The following is a 26,670-nucleotide window of genomic DNA, read 5'->3' on the forward strand; positions in this document are numbered from 1 at the left end:
AGATACGGATGAGCTTTCATCAAAAAGCCCCTCAGAGGCAGAGCTGCCGTTACGAGGAAGGTGCAGCACCCCTTTCTGTGTCTCCCGGGGGGATGAAAAAAAAGGCACCAAGAGCAGCTCCTCGGGCGTGATGATCTGCCATTTGCGTAGTTCTCTGTTTTTCTCCCTCCCGCATGCGCAGGACTTGGTCTCGGAGGGGAGGCATCCGCGTGAGATGCGGGGCGTGGCTTCGCCTCTGGCCGACAGCCGCTGTTGGCTGGTGGCCGCGCGCTTCCTTGGAGGGGAGGGGAGGGGGGGAGAGGAAGAGAGTCCGTGAGATGAGGCGGCGGGCCGAGCGGGAGTGTGGGCGCCATGGCTTCGCTCTTCCCGGCTAGAGGCGTAGGGAGAGCGGGCAGAGGCGATGACTTCAGCTCCGGAGAAGAGGAGAGGGCAGCTGCGGCCGTGATGGTGGCGGGCGGGCTGGGGGAGTCTCCAGGCCCCGCTTCCGATTCGGAGAGCCGCTCGTCCTCCCCGATAAACCTGACCGAGCAGTTCGAGAGGGCGGTGCAGCGCGTCCCGACGCTGGTGGCCGCGGCCGGCAAGGATCAGCTCCTCTACTTGTACGCGCGCTATAAGCAGGTGAGGCTGCCGCGCCGGGGTCCCAAGGCGCGAAATGCTTGGGATGGATCAAGGAAGGAGCCGCTGGGTCGGGGAGCTTCTGGGAAGCCTGCGAACGAGGGGCGAGATCAGTCTCTCCTCCTCCCCCCCCCTTTTTGGCCCCTTCAATGGCTATTAAAAGGTACACTGCTTTTGAAGGTGGAGGTCCTATCTGACTCTCGAGGGCGGGCGAGCGTGGGAGGGGGGGCTGCTGTGTGTGTGAGATAATGTGAGATCGGTCTTGGCTTAGAGTGAGTCCCTGCAATTATTTTGCAAGGCTTTTCGGAAGTGATTTGCCATTTGTCTCCTTCCTAGGAGCCGAGAGGAAGGGTCTGCTCAAGGTCATCCAGCTGGTTTCACGTCCAAGCTAGTTGTTGTCACGATCTAGCCTGATGCCTTAACCGCGCACAAAACTGGTTTTCGCTCAAATCTAAAAGGTGTTGATAACTTCTCCGTGAATAGTACCAATAGCAGTCTGGCTCTACGGAGCCAGTGTTTACATTCTTAAACACAAAAACCTGTTGCCACAACACAGGATTTTTCGTTTCTGTGTATCAAATATGGGGAAACCAAGATTGTTTGCAGAATGCAGGTGTCTGCTTAATTGTGACTTACTCAATATCTATATGGCTTTGCACAAGTTAAGCTAATTTATGATTCAGTGTATTGAGCAAGCAAAACACCTAGATCTGGGAACCAAGAGTTTGAGTAGGAGGGGGTGGGAAACTGGATATGTATTTATTCAATGTCAGCATACTTATTTAATAAAGTTAGAGGCAAAAGAGAGTTAGGGTAGGGTATTCTACAGCTCCCTAGGAAAAAAGAAATAATACACATCATATTTACAGAATTTTTATTGAACCTAGCTAGAATGCAGAATTTTTCGAATGAAAAAATCTCATGCACAAGATTGCAAATAGTGTTCTAATGCCTTTGACAGTGGTTCAGCAGCAGGATAGTTTCTCTTAAAAGTCTCAGTCCTTAATAGAAACACATTACAGTACCTGCAAATAGTTTAGTAACCACATTGGCAAAACACCAGGAACATCTTGTTTGGCAACTGCATTGACAAACAACTAGGAACAACTGACTCATGAATTATTTATGATTGAAGTGTAGTTTTGCATCCCAAGCTTTGTGTACATCACTTGAAATGTTGCTTTAATTGGCTCCATTAATAAGATGTTAAACTATAAACTATGGTTTATAAAACACAGTGGTTGATTTAGCACACCACTCCGCTTCAAATCACAAGCTCTTCTCAGTTTTGAGCATATGGTATATACATAAGCTTAAGGTATTAAAATGTGTTTAGAATCTATATAATTTGAAATCTTATCTTTCTTGAAATCTGGATGGCATTGTATTTTATCTATTAGCAACTTACAATCCTCTCTCCCTCTCTATATGTTCAGAAGTAACTGGTAGCACTTAAAGTTAATTCAAATGATAGCCTTTCATTAACAATTCTGATTATTTATAATTCCATATACAATTGCTCAATCAGTTAAGACTGTTTTCCCCAATACTTGGGACAGAATGAGTAGCGTTCCAAATTGGTGAATTAAATATATTAAATTAAATATATTACATGGATCAACAAATAATTTTTTTTAACTTGCCTTGGTGGTATGATTTTTTTTTTTGTATGCTACCCAGAATTTCATTGTTTGAATTAGTCAGCCACATAAATGTTCTAAATGAAGAAACAAATTCTCAGAGGCTCAAGAAGACAGTTTTATTTATGCTCTTACTGGTATACATTGCTCAAGACATTTTTCAATATTTCATTTCCAACTGAAAGTGCAAACAATTTGAGCCACATGGTGGCACAGTGGTTAGAATGCAGTACTGCAGGCTAATTCTGTTGGCTGCCAGCTGCCAGCAGTTTGATCTTGATCGGCTCAAGGTTGACTCAGCCTTCCATCCTTTTGAGGTCAGTAAAATGAGGACCCAGATTGTTGAGGGCAATATGCTGACTGTAAACCACTTAGAGAGGGCTGTAAAGCATTGTGAAGCGGTATACAAGCCCAAGTGCTATTGCTATTCTGTTGCTACCGTGAAGTTTAAATGATATAGACCAGGCAACAAACAGACTCAGTTCCTTCTTTATATATTATGTTTTATATATTTTGATGGATGGGGTCTAATCCATAGTGAGAAGCTTAAATTTCAAAAAATTCTGTGTAGCTCTTCAGATTCCACAATCTCAAAAGAAACTCTGATTTCATTATCATGGACTCTATTTGGTACAAGGCCCAGACTATCTATTTGGTACAAGGCCCAGACTGGATATAGACAAATTTATCTGAGAGGAAACTCTCAAACTCCTATAGGTATTATATTCTGCTCATTTCCTCAAAAAGAGCCTGGGGACCCCGAGTAGGGCTGCTGGGTTGGGTGTAATAAATATGGGAAAAAATATCATTTTGTCATTTATGTCACAAACCCTCTTTCTGGTACCTAGTATTCAAATGTATGAGGTTGCTATTAATATAAAAGAAAAGTTCTACAATTAAGATTTAGCTTCTGCTCATGTGAAACTTTATGCAGTGATGATTCTAAGCTATTTAGAACACTTATCAGCAGGGCTTTTTTTCTCATAGAATGCCCAGAACAGAGTTCGGCACCGTTTTTGGATGGAAGGTTGTAGGGGTAGGCAAGGCGGGTTGTATGACGTGTGTGAATTCTGGCACCTTTTTTTTTTTTTTTTTTTTTTTAGAAAAAAAGCACTACTTATCAGTATTGAGATATTGTGACTAGATATCTCTCAGTACAATCTGAGAGAAAAATTAACCTTATAGAAAACCAAAACAATGGAAGAGTTCTTTTTTATTAAGCTAGGAAATAAATACAATGATCATTGGACTCCTAGCAAGCTTTGGCTCAGAGCCCTGATATTGTATTAACATGGATCTTATATATAGGTTACACCAAATTCTAAGAATAGAATTCTTTATTGGCCAAGTGTAGTTGGACTCACAAAGGAATTTGCCTCTGTGTATAAGCTCTCAGTATACATACAAGTAATAGTGATATTCATGATTATAAACAACATGAAAATACATTCATCATAAATCATAAAATACATTTCGTCATAAATCATAAGATGCAATACTTAGTGATAGTCATAGAGTACTATCTAAGCCAGTGATGGCGAACCTTTTAGAGACCAAGTGCCCAAACTGCAACCCAAAACCCATTTATTTATTGCCGGTTGCTGGGTGGGCATGGCTGCGGTGGTCATGGCAGACTGGGTGGGTGTGGCCAAGGTGGGTGTGATCACCTCGATGTTGCTCATGGGGAGGGACGCCTGTGGAGGCCGGGCAGGGTTGGGGGAGATCCAGGGGGTCTCTGGCAGGTGGGGTGGGGTGGGCAGGAGGCTCATCCTGCAGGGTGCCATTATCTCAGGGCAAGGCAAGACAGGGGCCGGGGCAGCTGTTGCCTGACACCATTGGCCCCCGCACACAGAGGCCAGTGAGCGCATGGGGGCCGACAGTGTCTGTCAGCAGCCACAACCTGCCGGCCCCTTGACCGGCACACTCTGGGGCTCTGCAGCCACCACCAGCAGTTCAGAGAAGTGCCCACAGAGAGGGCTCTGAGTGCCACCTCTGGCATAGGTTCACCACCACTGGTCTAGGATACTAAAAAACAATATAAATTGTAAGATACAAGCAACAAAGTTATAGTCATAAGAAGATAGGTAATAGGAAAGATGAGAATAATACAGTTTGATGTTGTTGTAGGAATTACTTGTTAAGCAGAGTGATGGCATGGGGAAAAAAACTGTCCTTATATCTAGTCATTCTGGTGTTTAGTGCCTTATAGCAGGGCTTTTCAACCAGTGGTACGGGTACCACCTGTGGTACATTGGCACCTGGCAGGTGGTACGCGACCATCCTAGAAAAGTGGTAGCGGGGGAGGGGAATGAGCTGAACTGGTGGCAGCACCTCACAAGACTGAGCGAGAGATGGCTGGAGCTGCAGGGCTGTCAGGGCTCAGCGGAAGCGCCAGGGTCAGTGCTGCTTTCAGCTGATCGACGCTTTGGGGCTGTCAGGGCTTAGTGGAAGCGCCAGGATCAGCACCAGTCTCCAGCTGGAGCTCAGCACTGATCCTGGTGCTTCTGCTGAGCCCTGAAGAAGCACCGATCAGCTGGAAAGCAGCACTGATCCTGCTGAGCCCAGAAGAAGCGCCGATCAGCTGGAATGTTGCAGCATCTCCAGGGTCTTGTGATTTACATTCAGATGCTTGGCAACTGATTCATATTTATGATGGTCACAGTGTCCCAAGGTCATGTGAAGTGACCAAAACCTGCTGCAACCACCCAGCAAACGGGGAAAATAAAAACCAAACACCCCCACCCCACCCCCGCTGCCAATCCTCAACAGAAAGGCTCACAACAATGAAAATCTCAGACAGCAGGAAGAGCATTGCCGGGTGGGCAGGCAGGTGTCTTGTCGGCTGTGGCTTGGGGGGCACTTTTTTCAGTGCCATTGTAACTTCGAAGAGTCACTTAGTGAACTGTTTTAAGTCGAGGACTACCTATACTTCATCACTTTTTTCCTTTTTTTTTTTTTGGTTATCAAGTTTTTGACACCTTGCTAGGCGACTGGTGGTACTCGGATATTGCCATATCCTAAAAGTGGTACAATGGGTGAAAAAGTTGAAAAACCCTGCCTTATAGCGTCGTCTTGAGAGAAGAAGTTGAAATAGTTTATGTCCAGGATGTGAGGGGGTCTGTAGATATTTTCATAGCCCTCTTTCTTGCTCATGTAGCATACAGGTCCTCAGTGGAAGGCAGGCTAGTAGCAATTGTTTTTTCTTTAGCTTTGCCTCCTCAGTCTAAGACTTCACTGATTTAATTGTTGGTTTTGTGGTTTTAAGCCTTTGTCTATAAACAGGTACAAGGTGGATCATATAGTGATCAGTTGTCCCACAGCTGCTCTTGGTAAAGACAGATAAGCATTGTGGGATTAATTGCACAAATATGCCCATAGACATGCTCCCACAAAGTCCTTGAGATAACAAACGACTGCTCCAGACACTGAATACATTCATCAGCCATTTGGACAGAGTCTGATAAGAACACCTGCATAGCCTTGCATCTGGAGAGTGTCTGTTATGTGATACATTGTAACCACCCCTATATACGTCTTTTGCTTACGCTGTGTGATGTAAAAACTATAGTAACAATAAAATAGGGTGCTGGAGTCAGCTCTGGGCTCCCATCCCGAGATACCTGCGTGCGTGTCTCATTCTCCATGGGAGACCACCACATCTGGTGACCCCGACGTGATCCACTGAGGGATACGCCCCTGCCGACCCTTTACTTATCACCTGGAATAGGCTTGGTGCACCCGACAAAGTTGCTGGCAACTGACTCCTCTTCGTAAGTATGGGGGGTGGAATGTCTCACGCTCAAAAGCAGCATGTGGAAGAGCTGAGGCTACTTGGCAGGAAAAAAATATCTTACTGATCAGGAACAGAAATTAACCCGTCACCTTTCTAAATCTGAGGCTGTTAAATTGCTTGCTTACGTATGGGCTAACTGCTCATCCTATCCGGAGTCTGAATCTTTAAAAGTAGATACATGGAGGAAAATCGGTGCCGTTCTCCATCAGTCTCTGAGAGCCCCCCCAGAGATTTTGTGCCTTTGGAAAATTGCCTATACCCTGATTCAAACCCATGCTGACTCGCCTCATCAGCCTTTATTAGACCCTCCACCGTACAAAAGTCCGTCTGTTATGTTGGCCACTCCCTTGCCCCCTGGAGCTGGTTTTAACCCTCCTTCTGCCCCTGCAAATTTTATGGATCCTGATAAACAACAAACAGCCTCTCCTGTTCCTGCCACGCTGCTGCCTGTCTCCCGGCCCGGAATCATCCGTGGTGCTTTTCAAAAGGCTTTAAACAATGGTGATTTAAGCGTTTTTGACTATCCGAGACAGAGTTGTTCCCTGTTACTTACCAACAGACTGCAGCAGGCATAGTGGTCGATTGGGAAGCACTTCCCCTGGCTATGATCCGAGAATTGAAAAAGGCTACAAAAGATTATGGCATAACCAGTCCCTATACTAGAGGACTGATACAGTCAATTGCTAGTGCATATCGAATGTTGCCTCAAGATTGGAAAGATCTGTTCCGCATGCTTCTTAACGGAACGCAATACGTAGTTTTTGAACCTGAATATAAAAGAGAGGCACAAAACAGAGCTAATCACCCAGGTTCACAATGGACAGCAGAACAACTCTTCGGAGAAGGCAATTTTGCTACCCTTAATGCTCAGGCTCAAACTTTCACCCCCTTTGCATTTCCGATCATTAATACTTGTGTTCTTTCTGCCATGGCTCGTGTTGATGAGTCTGGCACCCCGATTCAATCTTTTTCTGCCATTCGCCAAACTGCAACTGAATCCTATGCAGACTTTGTGAATCGCCTGCAAGTTGCCATTGAGCGTCAAATTTCAAACAGAGATGCAGCAAATGAAATCCTCATAAAATTGGCTTATGAACATGCAAATGCGGACTGCCAGTCCATTCTTAAACCACTTGTTTCCAGTCCCACGGCCACCCTAGCGGACTTTCTTAAAGCCTGCCGCATTGTGGGAACCAATGCTTTTCAAATGGACACTCTTCCAGCTGCAATCCAAAAGGGGAATCAACCCCAAGGCACTTGCTTCAATTGTGGGAAATCTGGTCATTTTAAAAAGCATTGCAGAGCCCCAGGAGGCGGCGCGGCTCGACCCGCTGCCATCCCCAGAGCCAAGCCCAAAACTGTGTGCCCAAAATGTAAAAAGGGTTTTCATTGGGCCAATCAGTGCCGTTCCTCTCAGTCCAATCGGGGAAACTAACAGAGGGGTCTGCAGCTAACCCCTCTCCAAAGGCTGCATCCTTTTCAGACTTTATTCCTCCTGCTTCGCAATGTTTTTCTGGCATTGATTTAAAATTGGCTTCTGATCTTTCTGTTACTTTTCCTAACCTACTCACGGTTGCTGAAACCCTTTATTCTGGACCCTTGCCTCCGGAAACGGAGGGAATAATGCTTCCCACACCTGTTGCTCGGGAACAAGGAGTGTTTGTGCTTCCAGGTATGATAGGTCCCACGTATAGAGACACCCTAAAAGTCCAATTTTATACCAATCTCCCTGTCACAATGAACCGGGGGGATACGGTGGCATGCTTGGTTTTATTACCACGTGCAGCACCATCCATTTCAGAGGCTACATATGCACCTCACTCTGGGAATTCTTCCTCTGATTTATTGGCACTAACAAAGCAAATTACTCCCCAAAAACTGGTGATGCCTTTTTTAATCAATGGCATTCTCTTCTCTGGTCTTGTAGACTCTGGTGCGGATGTCTCAGTCATAAGAACAGCTGAATGGCCCTCTAACTGGCCCCTCGAATCCTCACCGGCAGTCAGGGGAGTGGGAGGACTTCAACAAGCAAGCTCCAGTAAAAATTGGCTTACTGCACAACGAATCACAAAAGGCATTTCTGCTAAATTTAAACCTGTCGTCCTCCCTCTTCACACAAATTTATGAGGCAGAGACTTACTCTCTCAATTTAATGCGAAGTTAACTCTGGAAGACTAACAATGCCTCCTTCACCCATGAAGCTTACGCTCCTTTCTGACACCCCCGTGTGGGTGGACCAATAGCCACTCACTTTAGAAAAACAAGAAGCATTGCAGAAACTGGTATATCAGCAAATACAATCTGGCCATTTGGAACCAACTACCAGTCCTTATAACACTCCAGTATTTGTAGTCAAGAAAAAATCAGGCAACTGGAGAATTATTCATGATTTACGCCTCATTAACATAATAATTAAACCCATGGGTCCGCTACAGTGCGGAATGCCCAACCCAAATATGATCCCCAAAGACTATGATTTGGCAATTATTGATTTAAAAGACTGTTTTTTTACTATTCCTTTACACCCTGATGACAAACAACTTTTTTCCTTTTCTTTGCCTCAAACTAACATGTCCCGACCTACTCCTCACTATCAATGGACTGTTCTTCCCCAAGGCATGCTTAACAGCCCCACCATATGTCAAGCTTTTGTGGACGCTGCCTTGTTGCCTTTTCGCAAATCCTATCCTAACTTTTTGCTTTATCACTATATGGATGACGTTCTCCTAGCTGCCCCGGGTCTTCCTGGCACAGTACAAACTGTCCTTCCCTAACTCATTCAGCTTTTAGCTTCTTATGGCTTTATTGTCGCCCCGGAAAAAGTTCAGACCCAATCTCCCTTTTTATATCTGGGACACAAAGTCCTAGCCTCTCATTCTGTTCCGGTGCTCCCTGCCATCCACCTTCCTTCTCCTCTCACTTTAGTTGCTTTACAACAAATCTTGGGCACGATAAATTTTGTGCGTCCATTTCTTGCACTCACCACTGCCCAATTGGCACCCTTGTTTTTGGCTTTGCGAGGCCACACTTCCCCCTCCTCTGTTGTTGTTCTTAACCCCACTCAAAAACATGTTTTTGCCTTAATTAATAGTGCCCTCTCCACCCGCTGGGTGGACCGAGCCATTCCCAATGAGCTTTTGTCTTTGGCCATATTTAATACTCCCTCTATTCCTACAGCTGCCCTTCTCCAACATCAAAAGGGGAGCGTTTCCATTGTTGAATGGATTCACCTCCCCAATACCCCTCACAAATCTATCAATCCACTGCCATATATGTTTGCTCTTTTAATTACAAAGGGCCGTTTTCGAGCAAAATGTTTAATTGGATTTGATATTGTTTTTTTATATGTCCCCATGTCTCTTACTATATGGGAACCTTTATTTGCCTCTTCAGATGTCTTGCAACTTTCTCTTGCTGACTGGGCAGGATCTGTTTCCTGTCATATTCCCTCTGACCCTCGCTTCCAACTCCTTAATAATGTTTCAATTTCTTTGCATTCTCCCATTTCCTCCTCTCCCATTCCTAACGCTGTCACCCTGTATGTTGATGGCAGCAAGACTTATGGTTCATGTGTATGGAAGGAGGGTGAACAATGGCACACAAAAATTACTCCTCCTCAAACTTCTGCTCAGCGTGCTGAACTTGCCGCTACAATTCTGGCCTTACAAACTTTTTCTTCTGAACCTTTTAATCTTATTTTAGATAGTCTTTATGTATATAAAGTTCTCACCTCTTTATCTGATTCATATGTGTCACCCTCACTGGATGACTCTCTCCTCAGTCTATTTCTCACACTCCAATCCCTTCTTCATTCCCGCTCTACTTGTTTTTTTCCTGCTCATATTAGAAGTCACCAACCTTTCCCTGGTATTATCTCCGAAGGCAATGCCAAGGCGGATGCTGCCGCTTCGGCCGCCTCCACTCACCAGGACGTTTCTGTCCTTGTTTTATCTCCCATAACCCCATGGGACAGCCATTCATATTTTCATCAAAATAAGAAGGCTTTAATGAAACAATTTTCTTTAACAGCTACAGAGGCTGCGGCTATCATACAACAATGTCCCACCTGCAGCCTCCAAGCACACTCTGTTCCTCAAGGGGTCAACCCAAGAGGGACGCAGAGCTGTCAACTTGGCAAATGGATGTTACGCAATATTTGCCATTTGCCCCCTGGAAATATTTGCATGTTTTCATTGACACCTATTCAGGTTTTATTATGGCCACCCTCCAAAGGGGTGAGTCTGCTAAACATGTTATTAATCATCGTATTCGTACCTTTTCTATCCTGGGCAATCCAAAAGAAATTAAAACTGACAACGCTCCTGCTTATACCAGCACCTCCTTTGCCCAGTTTTGCTCTCGCTGGTCTATTGTTCATAAATTTGGCATTCCATATAACTCCACTGGTCAAGCGATCGTGGAACGAGCCAATCAGACCGTAAAAAGGGCTCTAGACATGCATGCAAAAAAGAAAGGGGAAAATACCCCCGGCTTGCCTGGGATACAAAACACTCTTAATCTTGTACTTTTTACCTTAAACTTTTTGAATGTTTCTGGCACCCCTGGCTCAACTGCCGCAAGCAGGCATTTTTCTGCTTCTCCCACAGATTCTTCACGCCCCCAGGTATACTATCGACGTTTGCCTGATCCCACCTGGAAAGGGCCTGCCTCCCTCATTACTTGGGGTCGAGGCTACGCTGCAATAGACGACCATGGCGAGATCATTTGGACTCCAGCTCGTTGTGTTCGTCCTTATATGGCTCAACGTACACCACCTCAGCCAGGCATATGAGGATCAGGGACTGTGGGCCTTTAATGCTTTTGTACGGGATGCCAGGCGCACTGCTCTTACACTTAACGTCACGAACTGTTGGATCTGCATGCAAATTCCTGGTGACAGTCGTGGTGGCCTTATTTTCCATGCCATCCCGTTCAATGAAACAGGATGGAAGCAGCTGTGGAACATAACTACAGAGACTTTGAATATGACATATGCTGTGGACGCTCGTATAATGGAACCTGCCAGATTTTGTTTTTATAGCACAGGACTATTCCGTACTGCCATTTATTTGGGAACTTACAGTAATTGTCAACAAGTTATTATATGGAATTCAGCAAAGAAATGCAAATCCATCAAAAGCAACCTTACTAAGATAAATGACACTTATCGAAGCAATCAATGGACAAACATCAGTACCTACATGGCTTGCCTTGACATGGAATCCATAATAACATTTGCTAATGAGTCTCACCAGGGTTATTATGAGTTACCCGATATGTGGCTACTATGTGGCCGTAGAGCCTATCGCCAGGTGCCTAAGGATTGTAAAGGCACCTGTACACTGGGCCTTTTGACCCCTGCTGTATATGCCTTGCCTCATCTCCCTGATGGACGCCTGCGGAACAAACGTGATACTGGTTCCTCGGATCCACCCCTAACATTGGGTGGTAGTTTAGAGACTCAAATCAGCAGAGGAATATTGCCCAATCTAGGAGTTGCCATGAACTATAGGGACCGTCATTTGCTTAACAATTGGACTGTTCATATGTTTAATGACACAATCAACAGCATTAAAATGATTAATCAAGAAATGGGGGAAATAAGGGAAGTAGTTTTGCAAAATCGGTATGCTTTAGATATTATTTTAGCAGCAAAAGGCGGTGTATGTGCTTTAATTCATTCTCATTGTTGTATGTATATACATGATTTTCAACCTAATATTTCTGCTACAGCCAGGAAAATGGAATTTATGCTACAAAATAATCCCTTACGCAGTGAGGGCACCGTGGATATTTGGGGTGCCCTTTGGTCCTGGCTACCGGATGGATCCTGGCTACGATCTTTGATTTCTATTATAGTAACCATTTTGATATTAATTGTATTGCTATGTTGTTGCATTCAATGTATTCCCTCCCTCCTGCAAATGTGCAAAAATGTTACGCCCTCCACTAGGAAGGATGCCTTAATCAGTGAATCAAGATCCCTTCTGGAACTGGAAGTGGGTAACATTAAAAAAAAACACAAAAGCAGGAGATGTGGGATTAATTGCACAAATATGCCCATAGACATCTCCCACAAGGTCCTTGAGATAACAAACGGACTGCTCCAGACACAGGATACATTCATCAGCCATTTGGACAGAGTCTGATAAGAACACCTGTGTAGCCTTGCATCTGGAGAGTGTCTGTTATGCGATACATTGTAACCACCCCTATATACGTCTTTTGCTTACGCTGTGTGATGTAAAAACTATAGTAACAATAAAAGAGGGTGTTGGAGTCAGCTCTGGGCTCCCATCCCGAGATACCTGCGTGTCTCATTCTCCATGGGAGACCACCACACCGTCCTCCATCAGTCTCCGAGAGCCCCCCCAGAGATTTTGTGCCTTTGGAAAATTGCCTATACCCTGATTCAAACCCATGCTGACAAGCCTCATCAACCTTTATTAGACCCTTCACCGTACAAAAGTCCATCTGTTATGTTGGCCACTCCCTTACCACCTGGAGCAGGTTTTAACCCTCCTTCTGCCCCTGCAAATTTTATGGATCCTGATAAACAACAAACAGCCTCTCCTGTTCCTGCCACGTTGCCGCCTGTCTCCCGGCCCGGAATCATCCGTGGCGCTTTTCAAAAGGCTTTGAACAATGGTGATTTGAGCGTTTCTGAACTATCCGAGACAGAGTTGTTCCCTGTTACTTATCAACAGACCGCAGCAGGCATAGTGGTTGGTTGGGAAGTACTTCCCCTGGCTATGATCCGAGAATTGAAAAAGGCTACAAAAAATTATGGCATAACCAGTCCCTACACTAGAGGACTGATACACTCAGTTGCTAGTGCATATTGAATGTTGCCTCAAGATTGGAAAGATCTGTTCCGCATGCTTCTCAACGGAATGCAATACGTAGTTTTTGAATCTGAATATAAGAGAGAGCCACAAAACAGAGCTAATCACCCAGGTTCACAATGGACAGCAGAACAACTCTTCGGAGAAGGCAATTTTGCTACCCTTAATGCTCAGGCTCAAACTTTCACCCCCTTTGCATTTCCGATCATTAATACTTGTGTTCTTTCTGCCATGGCTCGTGTTGATGAGTCTGGCACCCCGATTCAATCTTTTTCTGCCATTCGCCAAACTGCGACTGAATCCTATGCAGACTTTGTGAATCGCCTGCAAGTTGCCATTGAGCGTCAAATTTCAAACAGAGATGCAGCAAATGAAATCCTCATAAAATTGGCTTATGAACATGCAAATGCGGACTGCCAGTCCATTCTTAAACCACTTGTTTCCAGTCCCACGGCCACCCTAGCAGACTTTCTTAAAGCCTGCCGCATTGTGGGAACCAATGCTTTTCAAATGGACACTCTTGCAGCTGCAATCCAAAAGGGGAATCAACCCCAAGGCACTTGCTTCAATTGTGGAAAACCTGGTCATTTTAAAAAGCAATGCAGAGCCCCAGGAGGCGGCGCGGCTCGACCCGCTGCCATCCCCGGAGGCAAGCCCAAAACTGTGTGCCCAAAATGTAAAAAGGGTTTTCATTGGGCCAATCAGTGCCGTTCCTCTCAGTCCAATCGGGGAAACTAACAGAGGGGTCTGCAGCTAACCCCTCTCCAAAGGCTGCATCCTTTTCAGATTTTACTCCTTTTGCTTCGCAATATTTTTCTGGCATTGATTTAAAATTGGCTTCTGATCTTTCTGTTACTTTTCCTAACCTACTCACGGTTGCTGAAACCCTTTATTCTGGACCCTTGCCTCCGGAAACGGAGGGAATAATCTTCCCACACCTGTTGCCCGGGAACAAGGAGTGTTTGCTTGCCTGGGATACAAAACACTCTTAATCTTGTACTTTTTACCTTAAACTTCTTGAATGTTTCTGGCACCCCTGGCTCAACCGCCGCAAGCAGGCATTTTTCTGCTTCTCTCACAGATTCTTCACGCCCCCAGGTATACTATCGACGTTTGCCTGATCCCACTTGGAAAGGGCCTGCCTCCCTCATTACCTGGGGTCGAGGCTACGCTGCAATAGACGACCATGGCAAGATCATTTGGACTCCAGCTCGTTGTGTTCGTCCTTATATGGCTCAACGTACACCACCTCAGCCAGGCATATGAGGATCAGGGACTGTGGGCTTTTAATGCTTTTGTACGGGATGCCAGGTGCACTGCTCTTACACTTAACGTCACGAACTGTTGGATTTGCATGCAAATTCCTGGTGACAGTCATGGTGGCCTCATTTTCCATGCCATCCCGTTCAATGAAACAGGATGGAAGCAGCTGTGGAACATAACTACAGAGACTTTGAATATGACATATGCTGTGGGCGCTCGTATAATGGAACCTGCCAGATTTTGTTTTTATAGCACAGGACTATTCCGTACTGCCACTTATTTGGGAAATTATAGTAATTGTCAACAAGTTATTATATGGAATTCAGCAAAGAAATGCAAATCCATCAAAAGCAACCTTACTAAGATAAATGACACTTATCGAAGCAATCAATGGACAAACATCAGTACCTACATGGCTTGCCTTGACATGGAATCCATAATAACATTTGCTAATGAGTCTCACCAGGGTTATTATGAGTTACCCGATATGTGGCTACTATGTGGCCGTAGAGCCTATCGCCAGGTGCCTAAGGATTGTAAAGGCACCTGTACACTGGGCCTTTTGACCCCTGCTGTATATGCCTTGCCTCATCTCCCTGATGGACGCCTGCGGAACAAACGTGATACTGGTTCCTCGGATCCACCCCTAACATTGGGTGGTAGTTTAGAGACTCAAATCAGCAGAGGAATATTGCCCAATCTAGGAGTTGCCATGAACTATAGGGACCGTCATTTGCTTAACAATTGGACTGTTCATATGTTTAATGAAACAATCAACAGCATTAAAATGATTAATCAAGAAATGGGGGAAATAAGGGAAGTAGTTTTGCAAAATCGGTATGCTTTAGATATTATTTTAGCAGCAAAAGGCGGTGTATGTGCTTTAATTCATTCTCATTGTTGTATGTATATACATGATTTTCAACCTAATATTTCTGCTACAGCCAGGAAAATGGAATTTATGCTACAAAATAATCCCTTACGCAGTGATGGATCAGGCACCGTGGATATTTGGGGTGCCCTTTGGTCCTGGCTACCGGATGGATCCTGGCTACGATCTTTGATTTCTATTATAGTAACCATTTTGATATTATTTGTATTGCTATGTTGTTGCATTCAATGTATTCCCTCCCTCCTGCAAATGTGCAAAAATGTTACGCCCTCCACTAGGAAGGATGCCTTAATCAGTGAATCAAGATCCCTTCTGGAACTGGAAGTGGGTAACATTAAAAAAAAACACAAAAGCAGGAGATGTGGGATTAATTGCACAAATATGCCCATAGACATCTCCCACAAGGTCCTTGAGATAACAAACGGACTGCTCCAGACACAGGATACATTCATCAGCCATTTGGACAGAGTCTGATAAGAACACCTGTATAGCCTTGCATCTGGAGAGTGTCTGTTATGCGATACATTGTAACCACCCCTATATACGTCTTTTGCTTACGCTGTGTGATGTAAAAACTATAGTAACAATAAAAGAGGGTGTTGGAGTCAGCTCTGGGCTCCCATCCCGAGATACCTGCGTGTCTCATTCTCCATGGGAGACCACCACACCGTCCTCCATCAGTCTCCGAGAGCCCCCCCAGAGATTTTGTGCCTTTGGAAAATTGCCTATACCCTGATTCAAACCCATGCTGACAAGCCTCATCAACCTTTATTAGACCCTTCACCGTACAAAAGTCCATCTGTTATGTTGGCCACTCCCTTACCACCTGGAGCAGGTTTTAACCCTCCTTCTGCCCCTGCAAATTTTATGGATCCTGATAAACAACAAACAGCCTCTCCTGTTCCTGCCACGTTGCCGCCTGTCTCCCGGCCCGGAATCATCCGTGGCGCTTTTCAAAAGGCTTTGAACAATGGTGATTTGAGCGTTTCTGAACTATCCGAGACAGAGTTGTTCCCTGTTACTTATCAACAGACCGCAGCAGGCATAGTGGTTGGTTGGGAAGTACTTCCCCTGGCTATGATCCGAGAATTGAAAAAGGCTACAAAAAATTATGGCATAACCAGTCCCTACACTAGAGGACTGATACACTCAGTTGCTAGTGCATATTGAATGTTGCCTCAAGATTGGAAAGATCTGTTCCGCATGCTTCTCAACGGAATGCAATACGTAGTTTTTGAATCTGAATATAAGAGAGAGCCACAAAACAGAGCTAATCACCCAGGTTCACAATGGACAGCAGAACAACTCTTCGGAGAAGGCAATTTTGCTACCCTTAATGCTCAGGCTCAAACTTTCACCCCCTTTGCATTTCCGATCATTAATACTTGTGTTCTTTCTGCCATGGCTCGTGTTGATGAGTCTGGCACCCCGATTCAATCTTTTTCTGCCATTTGCCAAACTGCAACTGAATCCTATGCAGACTTTGTGAATCGCCTGCAAGTTGCTATTGAGCGTCAAATTTCAAACAGAGATGCAGCAAATGAAATCCTCATAAAATTGGCTTATGAACATGCAAATGCAGCCTGCCAGTCCATTCTTAAACCACTTGTTTCCAGTCCCACGGCCACCCTAGCAGACTTTCTTAAAGCCTGCCGCATTGTGGGAACCAATGCTTTTCAAATGGACACTCTTGCAGCTGCAATCCAAAAGGGGAATCAACCCCAAGGCACTTGCTTCAATTGTGGAAAACCTGGTCATTTTAAAAAGCAATGCAGAGCCCCAGGAGGCGGCGCGGCTAGACCCGCTGCCATCCCCGGAGCCAAGCCCAAAACTGTGTGCCCAAAATGTAAAAAGGGTTTTCATTGGGCCAATCAGTGCCGTTCCTCTCAGTCCAATTGGGGAAACTAACAGAGGGGTCTGCAGCTAACCCCTCTCCAAAGGCTGCATCCTTTTCATACTTTACTCCTTCTGCTTCGCAATATTTTTCTGACATTGATTTAAAATTGGCTTCTGATTTTTCTGTTACTTTTCCTAACCTACTCACGGTTGCTGAAACTCTTTATTCTGGACCCTTGCCTCCGGAAACGGAGGGAATAATCCTTCCCACACCTGTTGCCTGGGAACAAGGAGTGTTTGCTTGCCTGGGATACAAAACACTCTTAATCTTGTACTTTTTACCTTAAACGTTTTGAATGTTTCTGGCACCCCTGGCTCAACCGCCGCAAGCAGGCATTTTTCTGCTTCTCCCACAGATTCTTCACGCCCCCAGGTATACTATCGACATTTGCCTGATCCCACCTGGAAAGGGCCTGCCTCCCTCATTACCTGGGGTCGAGGCTATGCTGCAATAGATGACCATGGCAAGATCATTTGGACTCCAGCTCGTTGTGTTCATCCTTATATGGCTCAACGTACACCACCTCAGCCAGGCATATGAGGATCAGGGACTGTGGGCTTTTAATGCTTTTGTACGGGATGCCAGGTGCACTGCTCTTACACTTAACGTCACGAACTGTTGGATTTGCATGCAAATTCCTGGTGACAGTCGTGGTGGCCTTATTTTCCATGCCATTCCGTTCAATGAAACAGGATGGAAGCAGCTGTGGAGCATAACTACAGAGACATTGAATATGACATATGCTGTGGGCGCTCGTATAATGGAACCTGCCAGATTTTGATTTTATAGCACAGGACTATTCCGTACTGCCATTTATTTGGGAACTTATAGTAATTGTCAACAAGTTATTATATGGAATTCAGCAAAGAAATGTAAATCCATCAAAAGCAACCTTACTAAGATAAATGACACTTATCAAAGCAATCAATGGATAAACACCAGTACCTACATGGCTTGCCTTGACATGGAATCCATAATAACATTTGCTAATGAGTCTCACCAGGGTTATTATGAGTTACCCGATATGTGGCTACTATGTGGCCGTAGAGCCTGTCGCCAGGTGCCTAAGGATTGGAAAGGCACCTGTACACTGGGCCTTTTGACTCCTGCTGTATATGCCTTGCCTCATCTCCCTGATGGATGCCTGCGGAACAAACGTGATACTGGTTTCTCGGATCCACCCTAACATTGGGTGGTAGTTTAGAGACTCAAATCAGCAGAGGGATTCTACCCAATCTAGGAGTTGCCATGAACTATAGAGACCTTCATTTGCTTAATAATTGGACTGTTCATATGTTTAATGAAACAATCAACAGCATTAAAATGATTAATCAAGAAATGGGGGAAATAAGGGAAGTAGTTTTGCAAAATCGGTATGCTTTAGATATTATTTTAGAAGCAAAAGGCGGTGTGTGTGCTTTAATTCATTCTCATTGTTGTATGTATATACATGATTTTCAACCTAATATTTCTGCTACAGCCAGGAAAATGGAATTTCTGCTACAAAATAATCCCTTACGCAGCGATGGATCAGGCACCGTGGATATCTGGGGTGCCCTTTGGTCCTGGCTACCGGATGGATCCTGGCTATGATCTTTGATTTCTATTATAGTAACCATTTTGATATTATTTGTATTGCTATGTTGTTGCATTCAATGTATTCCCTCCCTCCTGCAAATGTGTAAAAATGTTACGCCCTCCACTAGGAAGGACGCCTTAATCAGTGAATCAAGATCCCTTCTGGAACTGGAAGTGAGTAACATTAAAAAAAACACAAAACGAGATGTGGGATTAATTGCACAAATATGCCCATAGACATGCTCCCACAAAGTCCTTGAGATAACAAACGGACTGCTCCAGACACAGGATACATTCATCAGCCATTTGGACAGAGTCTGATAAGAACACCTGCATAGCCTTGCATCTGGAGAGTGTCTGTTATGTGATACATTGTAACCACCCCTATATACGTCTTTTGCTTACGCGGTGTGATGTAAAAACTATAGTAACAATAAAATAGGGTGCTGGAGTCAGCTCTGGGCTCCCATCCCGAGATACCTGCTTGCGTGTCTCATTCTCCATGGGAGACCACCACAAGCATTAACGCATAGGCTAATTGGATTATTAGTTCACAATCATCTAAATAAGGAACTAGGACAGGAGTTCTTTTTTTTATTAAAAGTTTTACAAATTTATTACAATATAAACCCCCCACCCCTTCCTCCCCTCCCCCACTTCCCTGACCTGATTACAGGGTAACAAATAAACAAACATAATCTAACTAACATAAACCAACTATACTATCAATCAAAACCATAACACACTTTAAGTCCTTTTTAAAACAAATATTAACAAATTAAAACAAAAATAATAATATAATTAAAACTATTAATTATCTAAAATCTACTCAAAAGCAAGGTAATACTTTTCAGTTTCATATTTCTTTTGAATATAATCAATCCATCTTCTCCAAACCATAATGTATCTTTCTTGTGAATGGTCCTTCAAGTAGGCGGAGATTTTTGCCTTAAGTATCCATTCTTCCAAAGTAGGCAATGAGTTTTTCTTCCAATATTGCCCCACCAATAATCTTGCAGCTGTTTTAAGATTCAACATCAAATTGATTTCTTTAACATCAAAATCTACAATAATACCCAACAAAAATAATTGCGGAGTAAACTTTATCTTTCTCTTAAAAATCTTTTGAATATTCCACCAAATCTTAATCCAAAAAGCTTTAATATCTCTACAGGTCCACCAGATATGAAAATAAGTTGCATCTAAATTTCCACATCTCCAACATTTGGGCTGTAAATTCGGATACATGCAAGACAACTTTTGGGGATCCAAATGCCATCTATAAAACATTTTATAAAAATTTTCTCTTAGATTTTGCGCTTGAGTAAATAGGGCAGGAGTTCTTAAATCTTTTACCATCATACCTCTCTTTAGTGTAATTTTAATGTACACATCTCCCCCAAAAATCCAAACACCAAAATGAACACTGACAACAATACAGTGAAAGTTTGTTTTTTTTTTCTTTTTTATGTCTTTAAAAAAATACTTTGCACCTTGTCCACCACCAGGTTTCTCACTTGAAACTAGTATTTTGGGAAAGGTGGATTTACAGTATCGTAACAAAATACAACTAAAAGGTTCTTCCCCTGAACTCTGCCTGCACCTTTCCAAGGCAGATACACCTCACAGTTTGGGAAACCCTGAAAAAAAATGTAGGTGGGGTTGCTCACTTGTCCAGAAGCAAGAGATCACTATCCTGACAAAGACATGGATAGCAAGTAAATTATTTTCCCTCGGTACTATGACAACATGACTCTTCTTATTATCTTCCGTATGAGTTTATTATCTTCCCTTTGAGTAAATCATAATAGCTTGAGGACATCTGCTATAGGTATTAAAGCTTCCTTTAAAAGCAGGGAGGATGTTAAATAATAAAGTATTTTGGTCTTGTCAGTGTTATGAAGATATGTAAAGCAGTTTGACCTTGCTTATACAAGAGGTAGGAATAACACTGTGTTGCAATTTAAGCAATTATATATGGGGCTGTCAACTATCACAGCATTCTGAGTTCTAACTTATTTGGTATATACTTTTAGATACACCCAGTTTTGTTATATAATACTTAGCGGTTTAAAACCTTATGCATCTTTTGTGCATAGATTCATTAAAGCAAAGTCCCCAATCTTTTGGGCTCCAGGGGCCGGTTCCGTGGAGAGAGATTTTTCTGCAGACCGGAGTGCGTGCTGCCTGCATCTCACAGATGTTTGTGCCGACTGGTTGCAGGCATGCCGCGGCCCAAAACTGGTCCACGGACTGGGGATTGGGGACCCCTGCATTAAAGGAACTTTGGTGTTCACAGGCAGGATCTTGCGAGTGGAAAAAAATGGGGAGCAGCTTTGTTTTCATCATCATCATGTCCAGCTGCGAATTTCCAGACATCTAATAAAAGCAGTGATGGACTTTATGGACCTGATATAAATTTTTGAAAGCAATTCTTAGGTTGTTAGTGCAAAAGAAAAACCTTATTTTTGTTCCTAGATGGGTCATGTCAACTATCATAACAATATTTATTGGTTTAACCTTCAACAAGTACTCTAATGTTATCCCCATACTGTTTTTCTTTTAGGTCAAATGTGGTCGCTGCAACATTCCCAAACCTGGATTTTTTGATTTTGAAGGCAAGCAGAAATGGTACGTGAAATTAGCTAATGGTTTCACAATACTTCTGAGTTCTTAAATTTTTAAAATTTCCCTCACCTGGCAAATATCCCATCCTATGCTAGCCATATAAATGTGATGTTTTACCTCTATCCATATTAATAGATGTCAGGAAGAATATAAGACATTGATTCATTTCTATGTAATGGCAAAGGGTAATAACAAATGGATGAGAGAAGCTAATCCTGAAGATTAATCATGGCAAGATACATTAGATGTGCCAACCAGTCACCTAGTCTGCTGATTCTTTCAAAACCCGGGCTAAATAGGAAGGGTAGCATCCTTGAACAGCTGTTGTCATGTTTGCCCTGGTTGTTTTTTCAGAGAAGATGTCAGGGAGGAGAATGAGAACCAGGTTGCGTTTTATGACCCAAAACTTGGGTCAATAGTGGAACTGGTCCCTGTGATAACTTTAAATTTTGCAGCACCAGCTTGATTGATCCACAGTGACTCTAAGTTCTAAGTGTTACTATTCTCAATTGGAGAAACAGAAGGTTGAAGGGTTGAAGACCAGCAGATCAGAAGGTTGGACTTCCTGGGGAAAAAATAGCCTCGTTGGGAACCAAAAACAACAGTGACTACTAGCTGAGCTTAGAAAGGGCTGGCTTCTGGAAGCATTACAAGGCAGTGTCAGAGACAGTTACTAAAAAGATGTTTTTTGTGTTTGCAAACTGAATATAACACCTACCCCAATATAACCTACCCCAAGGATAGCCGATATTTCAGAGTCTGTCAACAGGCTACACCAGCCATTTGGAATAACTTCAGTGCGCCAGCCAACAGTGCCCAGACAAAATACTCATTACCAAAAGACAAAACTGGGTAATCACATGCAAAGACTGAATAGAGGCAGTATAAAGCAAAACAGCAGTCAAAAGACACAGTTACTATCCATAATCGAGGGCATAGCTTCAGTTAGGAAACTCATTTTAAAGTGAATCAGACTGGAAAATGCAAGAGAACTCATAGAAATGTGGCATGATCAAAAGAGTTATAATCTTACATCCTATCTATTAATTTATAAATATATATATATATACAAAGTCTGCCTTTCATTATAACTCGATAGATACAGGTACCGTAGTCCTCAACTGATAGCTGTTCATTCAGCAACTACTCAACCTCAGCCTGAAGTTAACAGCTGTTGCAGTGCCCTTGCACTCATTTGATCAAAATTTGGGTGCTTGGCAGCACACATGCCCTTACCAACTGCGAATATGCTGCAACTCCTCCCTACCCTCCCTGTCTCTCTCCCCATCTCAGCCATTCTCTTAGCCAACCAATACATGCAGAGCTGTTACAGTCCTGGAGATCTTAGCCAGTTCCCTGGCTATTTTTCTCTGCCCACCTAGCACAGGAGGCCCAGGCCTTCTCCTTCCCCCACTATGCCTGGTCCACCTAGCTTTTTTCTGCAGCTTCAGAACAATCATCTTCACTAGCTTCCTGGCCAGAAAAGAGCTTTTCTAGCTTTCAGAATGACCAGTAAAGTAAGGAGGGAATCTGAAGGGGTGGTGAGAAGGCCCAGGCCTCCCAGGCATGGTGGGGTGGAGAGAGAATTCAGACCTTCTGCCCTACAACAGTATGTCTGTGTGCACCATTTCCACCCCTGAGACCTCCCCACACAATTGCTCAAGGCCCCATGGGAAAATTGGGATTGTGGTTAATGAGCAAAGCAATTATGTGGGTATCTCAATGGGGGAGATTCCAATCCCAATTATGATAAGTTGAGGACTACCAGTAACTTCTACCCACAGAACTCCCTTCACCCTACTGTAAATATAAGTTATTAGAAAAATTACAGTAATTCAGAATATAGTTCATTTCATAGAAACAGTAGTTTTAATTAGCATGTCTCTCTTTTGCTTATTAATATTTATTAAATGCAATCTTTAATATATTTGATCAGTGAGCTCTGTGTTTACCTAAAGCAGTGGTTCTTAACCTGGGCGATATTGCCCCCCCAGGGGGCGATTTCATTTTTCAGGGGGGCGATGGAATGAAAAGGGGCGACATGGGGGCGAAGGAACAAAAAGGGGGCGATATGGGAGCGATGGAGCGAGAAGTTTTGGGGGCACTTTTGAGACTTTTTCGTACAGTGAATGGCTGTATATCTGTTGTACAAAAACATCAGATCGCTCGCTATTAGTGGATTGAATTATGTTTTCAGATGTTCCTCCAGCTAGCTTCAGTACAGAATGCCGTACATATGTAAATACGCATTGCTTATCTTCATGCATGTTGTGCAGCAGCCTTTACCCATACAGTGGCGTGCCATTAGCCAGAATATGGGAGATATGGGGAAAAGACTGGAAATAAATTATTTGCATCGATATGTCCTGATGAACAATTTTAAAGAAAACAAAAAAAGTGTTTGCATAAATTGAAGAATTATTTCCCATGTTGTGATTGAGAGGTTATGTTGGGGGAGGGGGGCAATGACAACTTCCTCATTGGCTCAAGGGGGCGATTTGTTCAAAAAGGTTAAGAACCACTGACCTAAAGTATGATCAATACTAAAGTAGAGGTGTTTTCATATTGAAATTTCTGATTGCGATCCAGAATTACATGTCGTGTCTACTGTAAAAGCAACCTTTTTTTTTAAAGGCTCCAATTATATTAGCAGTTCATCTCTGCGATTCAACCAAGCTATTTTCTTCTGAATTGAAAGAAAAACTAAAAATATTTGCTTTTCATTGGAAAACGGTAACTTTGTACTATATTTTTATATCAGTAGTTCTTTCATTAAACTATGTTAGAGTGTAATTTGAGAGTTCATTGGGGAGAGGAAGCTAGTTTTAGGAAACATTCAAAATAATTTTGAGGGTCTGTGCATCTGACTAATAGTGTTTATCACAAGACCGGCTTAGATTGATGACATGTTACTATTTAGATCTGCCTAGATTTTATATGCATATATGAGTAGTGTAGTGTATAAAACTGAGCTAGAGTAATAAATTGGATATAGAAATATATACTGTATATGTTAACTTCTACTAAATAATGGTTCTTCCATGTATGTCTTAGGGAAGCTTGGAAAGCATTGGGTGACACAAGTCTTGAGCAGGCAATGCGAGAGTACATTGATGCTGTGAAAAAATTGGACCCTACATGGAATCCACAGGTATGTCAAACAAGTTACAGATATCAGTGTTGAGCAATCTGTAGCCTCCAGAGGATGTTGGACTACATCTCCTATTATTCCTTGCTGTTAGGCATGTTGGATAGAAGTCCAATGACATCAAAAAGCACCCTTCACTTGATGTATATGAATAAACCTATGGGAGCTTCTTAGTTTTGTAAGTCAGTGCACATTGTGATATTTTAAAGAAATGGATTACTTCTTTAAAATATATAATTTTGAGTTGCTATTGTTTCTTTGGAATATTATGCTTTGTTAATACACATCAAACCAGCTAGTCCGGATGTGTGTATATAATGTATGTTTTTACTTGTGGTTTTTACTTGTGTGTAGTGTGCACTGTGGACAGCACTTAATTTCGTTGTGAGATACACAGTGACAATAAAGATTATTCTGTTCTATTCTATTCTATTGCCAGAATATACTGTGATTTATCAAGAATTCACTGAAAGCTTTATTTTTGTTACCTTAAAAACCGAAAGGGTTTTATTGCACCTAGAAGATTGCAATATACACATTTTTGTTTGACAGATTGCAGCTTGAGAATTCTTGGTCTCATTATCGCTTGCTTAAGGCTAGCTGAAGATTTATAGCCTTGAAAATTAGGCAGTTTAAGAAGTGCAATGTTAACTAGTTCTGATGAATAATTCCTTGGAGGAATATTTTTATTTAGGGATTGAATTTTAAAAGTTTCATCAGCCATATATGTTCAAGAGAATTTGCAAGCAACAGTTTGTATTTTTCTGTCAGTTTATTAATGATCATCATATTAGACATGTTTAAGAAAAAATACCCTAAGTTCTCTGCATTTGTTCTACTTTATATTATGTATATTAATATTGGTTGGAGACAGTGGGGTTCCTTCAGGTACAGTGCTCAACCCCAGCCTTTTCCTTCCATCCTGTTAGAATTGAGGATACTCTGATGTTCCGCCTTGTTTGATTGCAGAGGGAGATGCTAACCTACTGTCTTAAGACCATATATTTTGTCCATCTTAAGATTTTCTCACAATTATAGCAATATTATACTGTAAATAAAATTGATAATTTTATATCTCTCCCTATTCAAATGGAATGTGCAGAACCCTTCAAAGCATTTGACTTAAAATGTGCAAACCAATGTGGTTTCTTTTTGATTCGTCTCTTCATTTCTTAATTAAGAGATCAAAGACCTTCAGTTTGGAGAAGGTATCTTTGTTACAGATATAATATAGGAAGACTCTTCTGAAAGGGGTAGAGAAAGCATAATTATGCATAACTTCTTTCACCAGCAGGAAAAAAGCCCAGAATATTATTTCAAGTTCCTTTCCATCTGCCCAAAGAATCTCTCCTCTTCCTGCCTTTGGAAAAGTAAATAATAATATTATAGGAAAGTGGTGGCTGAGGACATATTTGAATATTGGGGAACAGTTTAATATAATTTGTACCATTGTGTTGTAATTTGGGCAATATGTTTACATATTAACTTGTTCCAAGAAATTTGGAAAACTAAAGTCTGCAATATATTTAATCATCCTATTAAATTATTAGTTGTTGCAAATTAAACTGCTATTAGCTAGCCTAATATTCCTTGGTGACATTTTCTTCAGTTACAGATGAAATAGTTTGAAAATGGTATGTGTCTTACGATTTATAGTTCAGTGTTGACAGCTGTGAAGGTAGCTAATGGAACTTGGTGACCACAGGCTTTTAAATGATTTCTTAGAAAATTTTTCCACACACTTTATTGAAGCTAGTCCATGTAGTTGCCACAAGAGGGAGCTCTGATTCTAATAGTGAACTAAAGTTAATTTATACGGTGATATGGTGGCTTTTTCATAGCAAAGTACTAAATCAGGCTGCTGAAAGGTTATGTGGCCAACTAAATTATATAAATGGATATTACTTCCTTTCTTTTATTCATCCTTCTATTGAGGATATAATTGCTCTTTTAATCAGACCAAAAATCTTCCTAGTTCAGAGTCTGATTTCTAAAACACCTAGACATCTAGAACAGTGGTTCTCAACCTGTGGGTCGGGACCCCATTTGGGGTCGAACGACCATTTCACGGGGGTCGCCAAACAAGGCTGTCCGCCATTTTTTCCCCCTTTTCTTTGGCCACGCCCCTGGCACCCGGTGATGTATAAGTGGTTGGGGTCACCACAACATGGGGAACTGTATTATGGGGTCGCGGCATTAGAAAGGTTGAGAACCACTGATCTAGAAGCTCATAAAAAAGGTATGAAAATTGTATCCTTATGTAACCTCAGATTTGGATTTAAAGCAAATACACATTGTTTCATCACTCCTTCATGTTTTTTATTGTAGTGCCTTACTTTAGAACTTTTAGAGACAACTCCTAGAAATTTAA

At 42.6% G+C, this 26,670-nt stretch overlaps 1 protein-coding gene across 3 annotated transcripts in view; it reads left to right on the forward strand.

The window, feature by feature from the left end:
* Positions 1 to 267: 267 nt before the first annotated feature.
* ACBD6 (acyl-CoA binding domain containing 6) overlaps positions 268 to 26,670 on the forward strand; it is a 176,837-nt gene continuing 150,434 nt past the window's right edge. The window contains exons 1-3 of one of the 3 annotated variants that reach the window (XR_005556025.1): positions 268 to 618; positions 21,090 to 21,154; positions 24,206 to 24,302. Coding sequence is in view for 2 of the 3 variants with exons in the window: in XM_039337139.1 (XP_039193073.1) it covers positions 352 to 618; positions 21,090 to 21,154; positions 24,206 to 24,302 (429 nt within the window). In the remaining variant the exon portion in view is untranslated. The remainder of the gene's footprint in view (positions 619 to 21,089; positions 21,155 to 24,205; positions 24,303 to 26,670) is intronic. The other 2 variants (XM_039337139.1, XM_039337138.1) reach the window with 2 other exon arrangements.

This window comes from Crotalus tigris, unplaced genomic scaffold, assembly GCF_016545835.1.
Source record: "Crotalus tigris isolate CLP2741 ecotype Arizona unplaced genomic scaffold, ASM1654583v1 scf7180000017668.6805642782:7212621, whole genome shotgun sequence".
Classification (NCBI taxonomy): domain Eukaryota; kingdom Metazoa; phylum Chordata; class Lepidosauria; order Squamata; family Viperidae; genus Crotalus; species Crotalus tigris.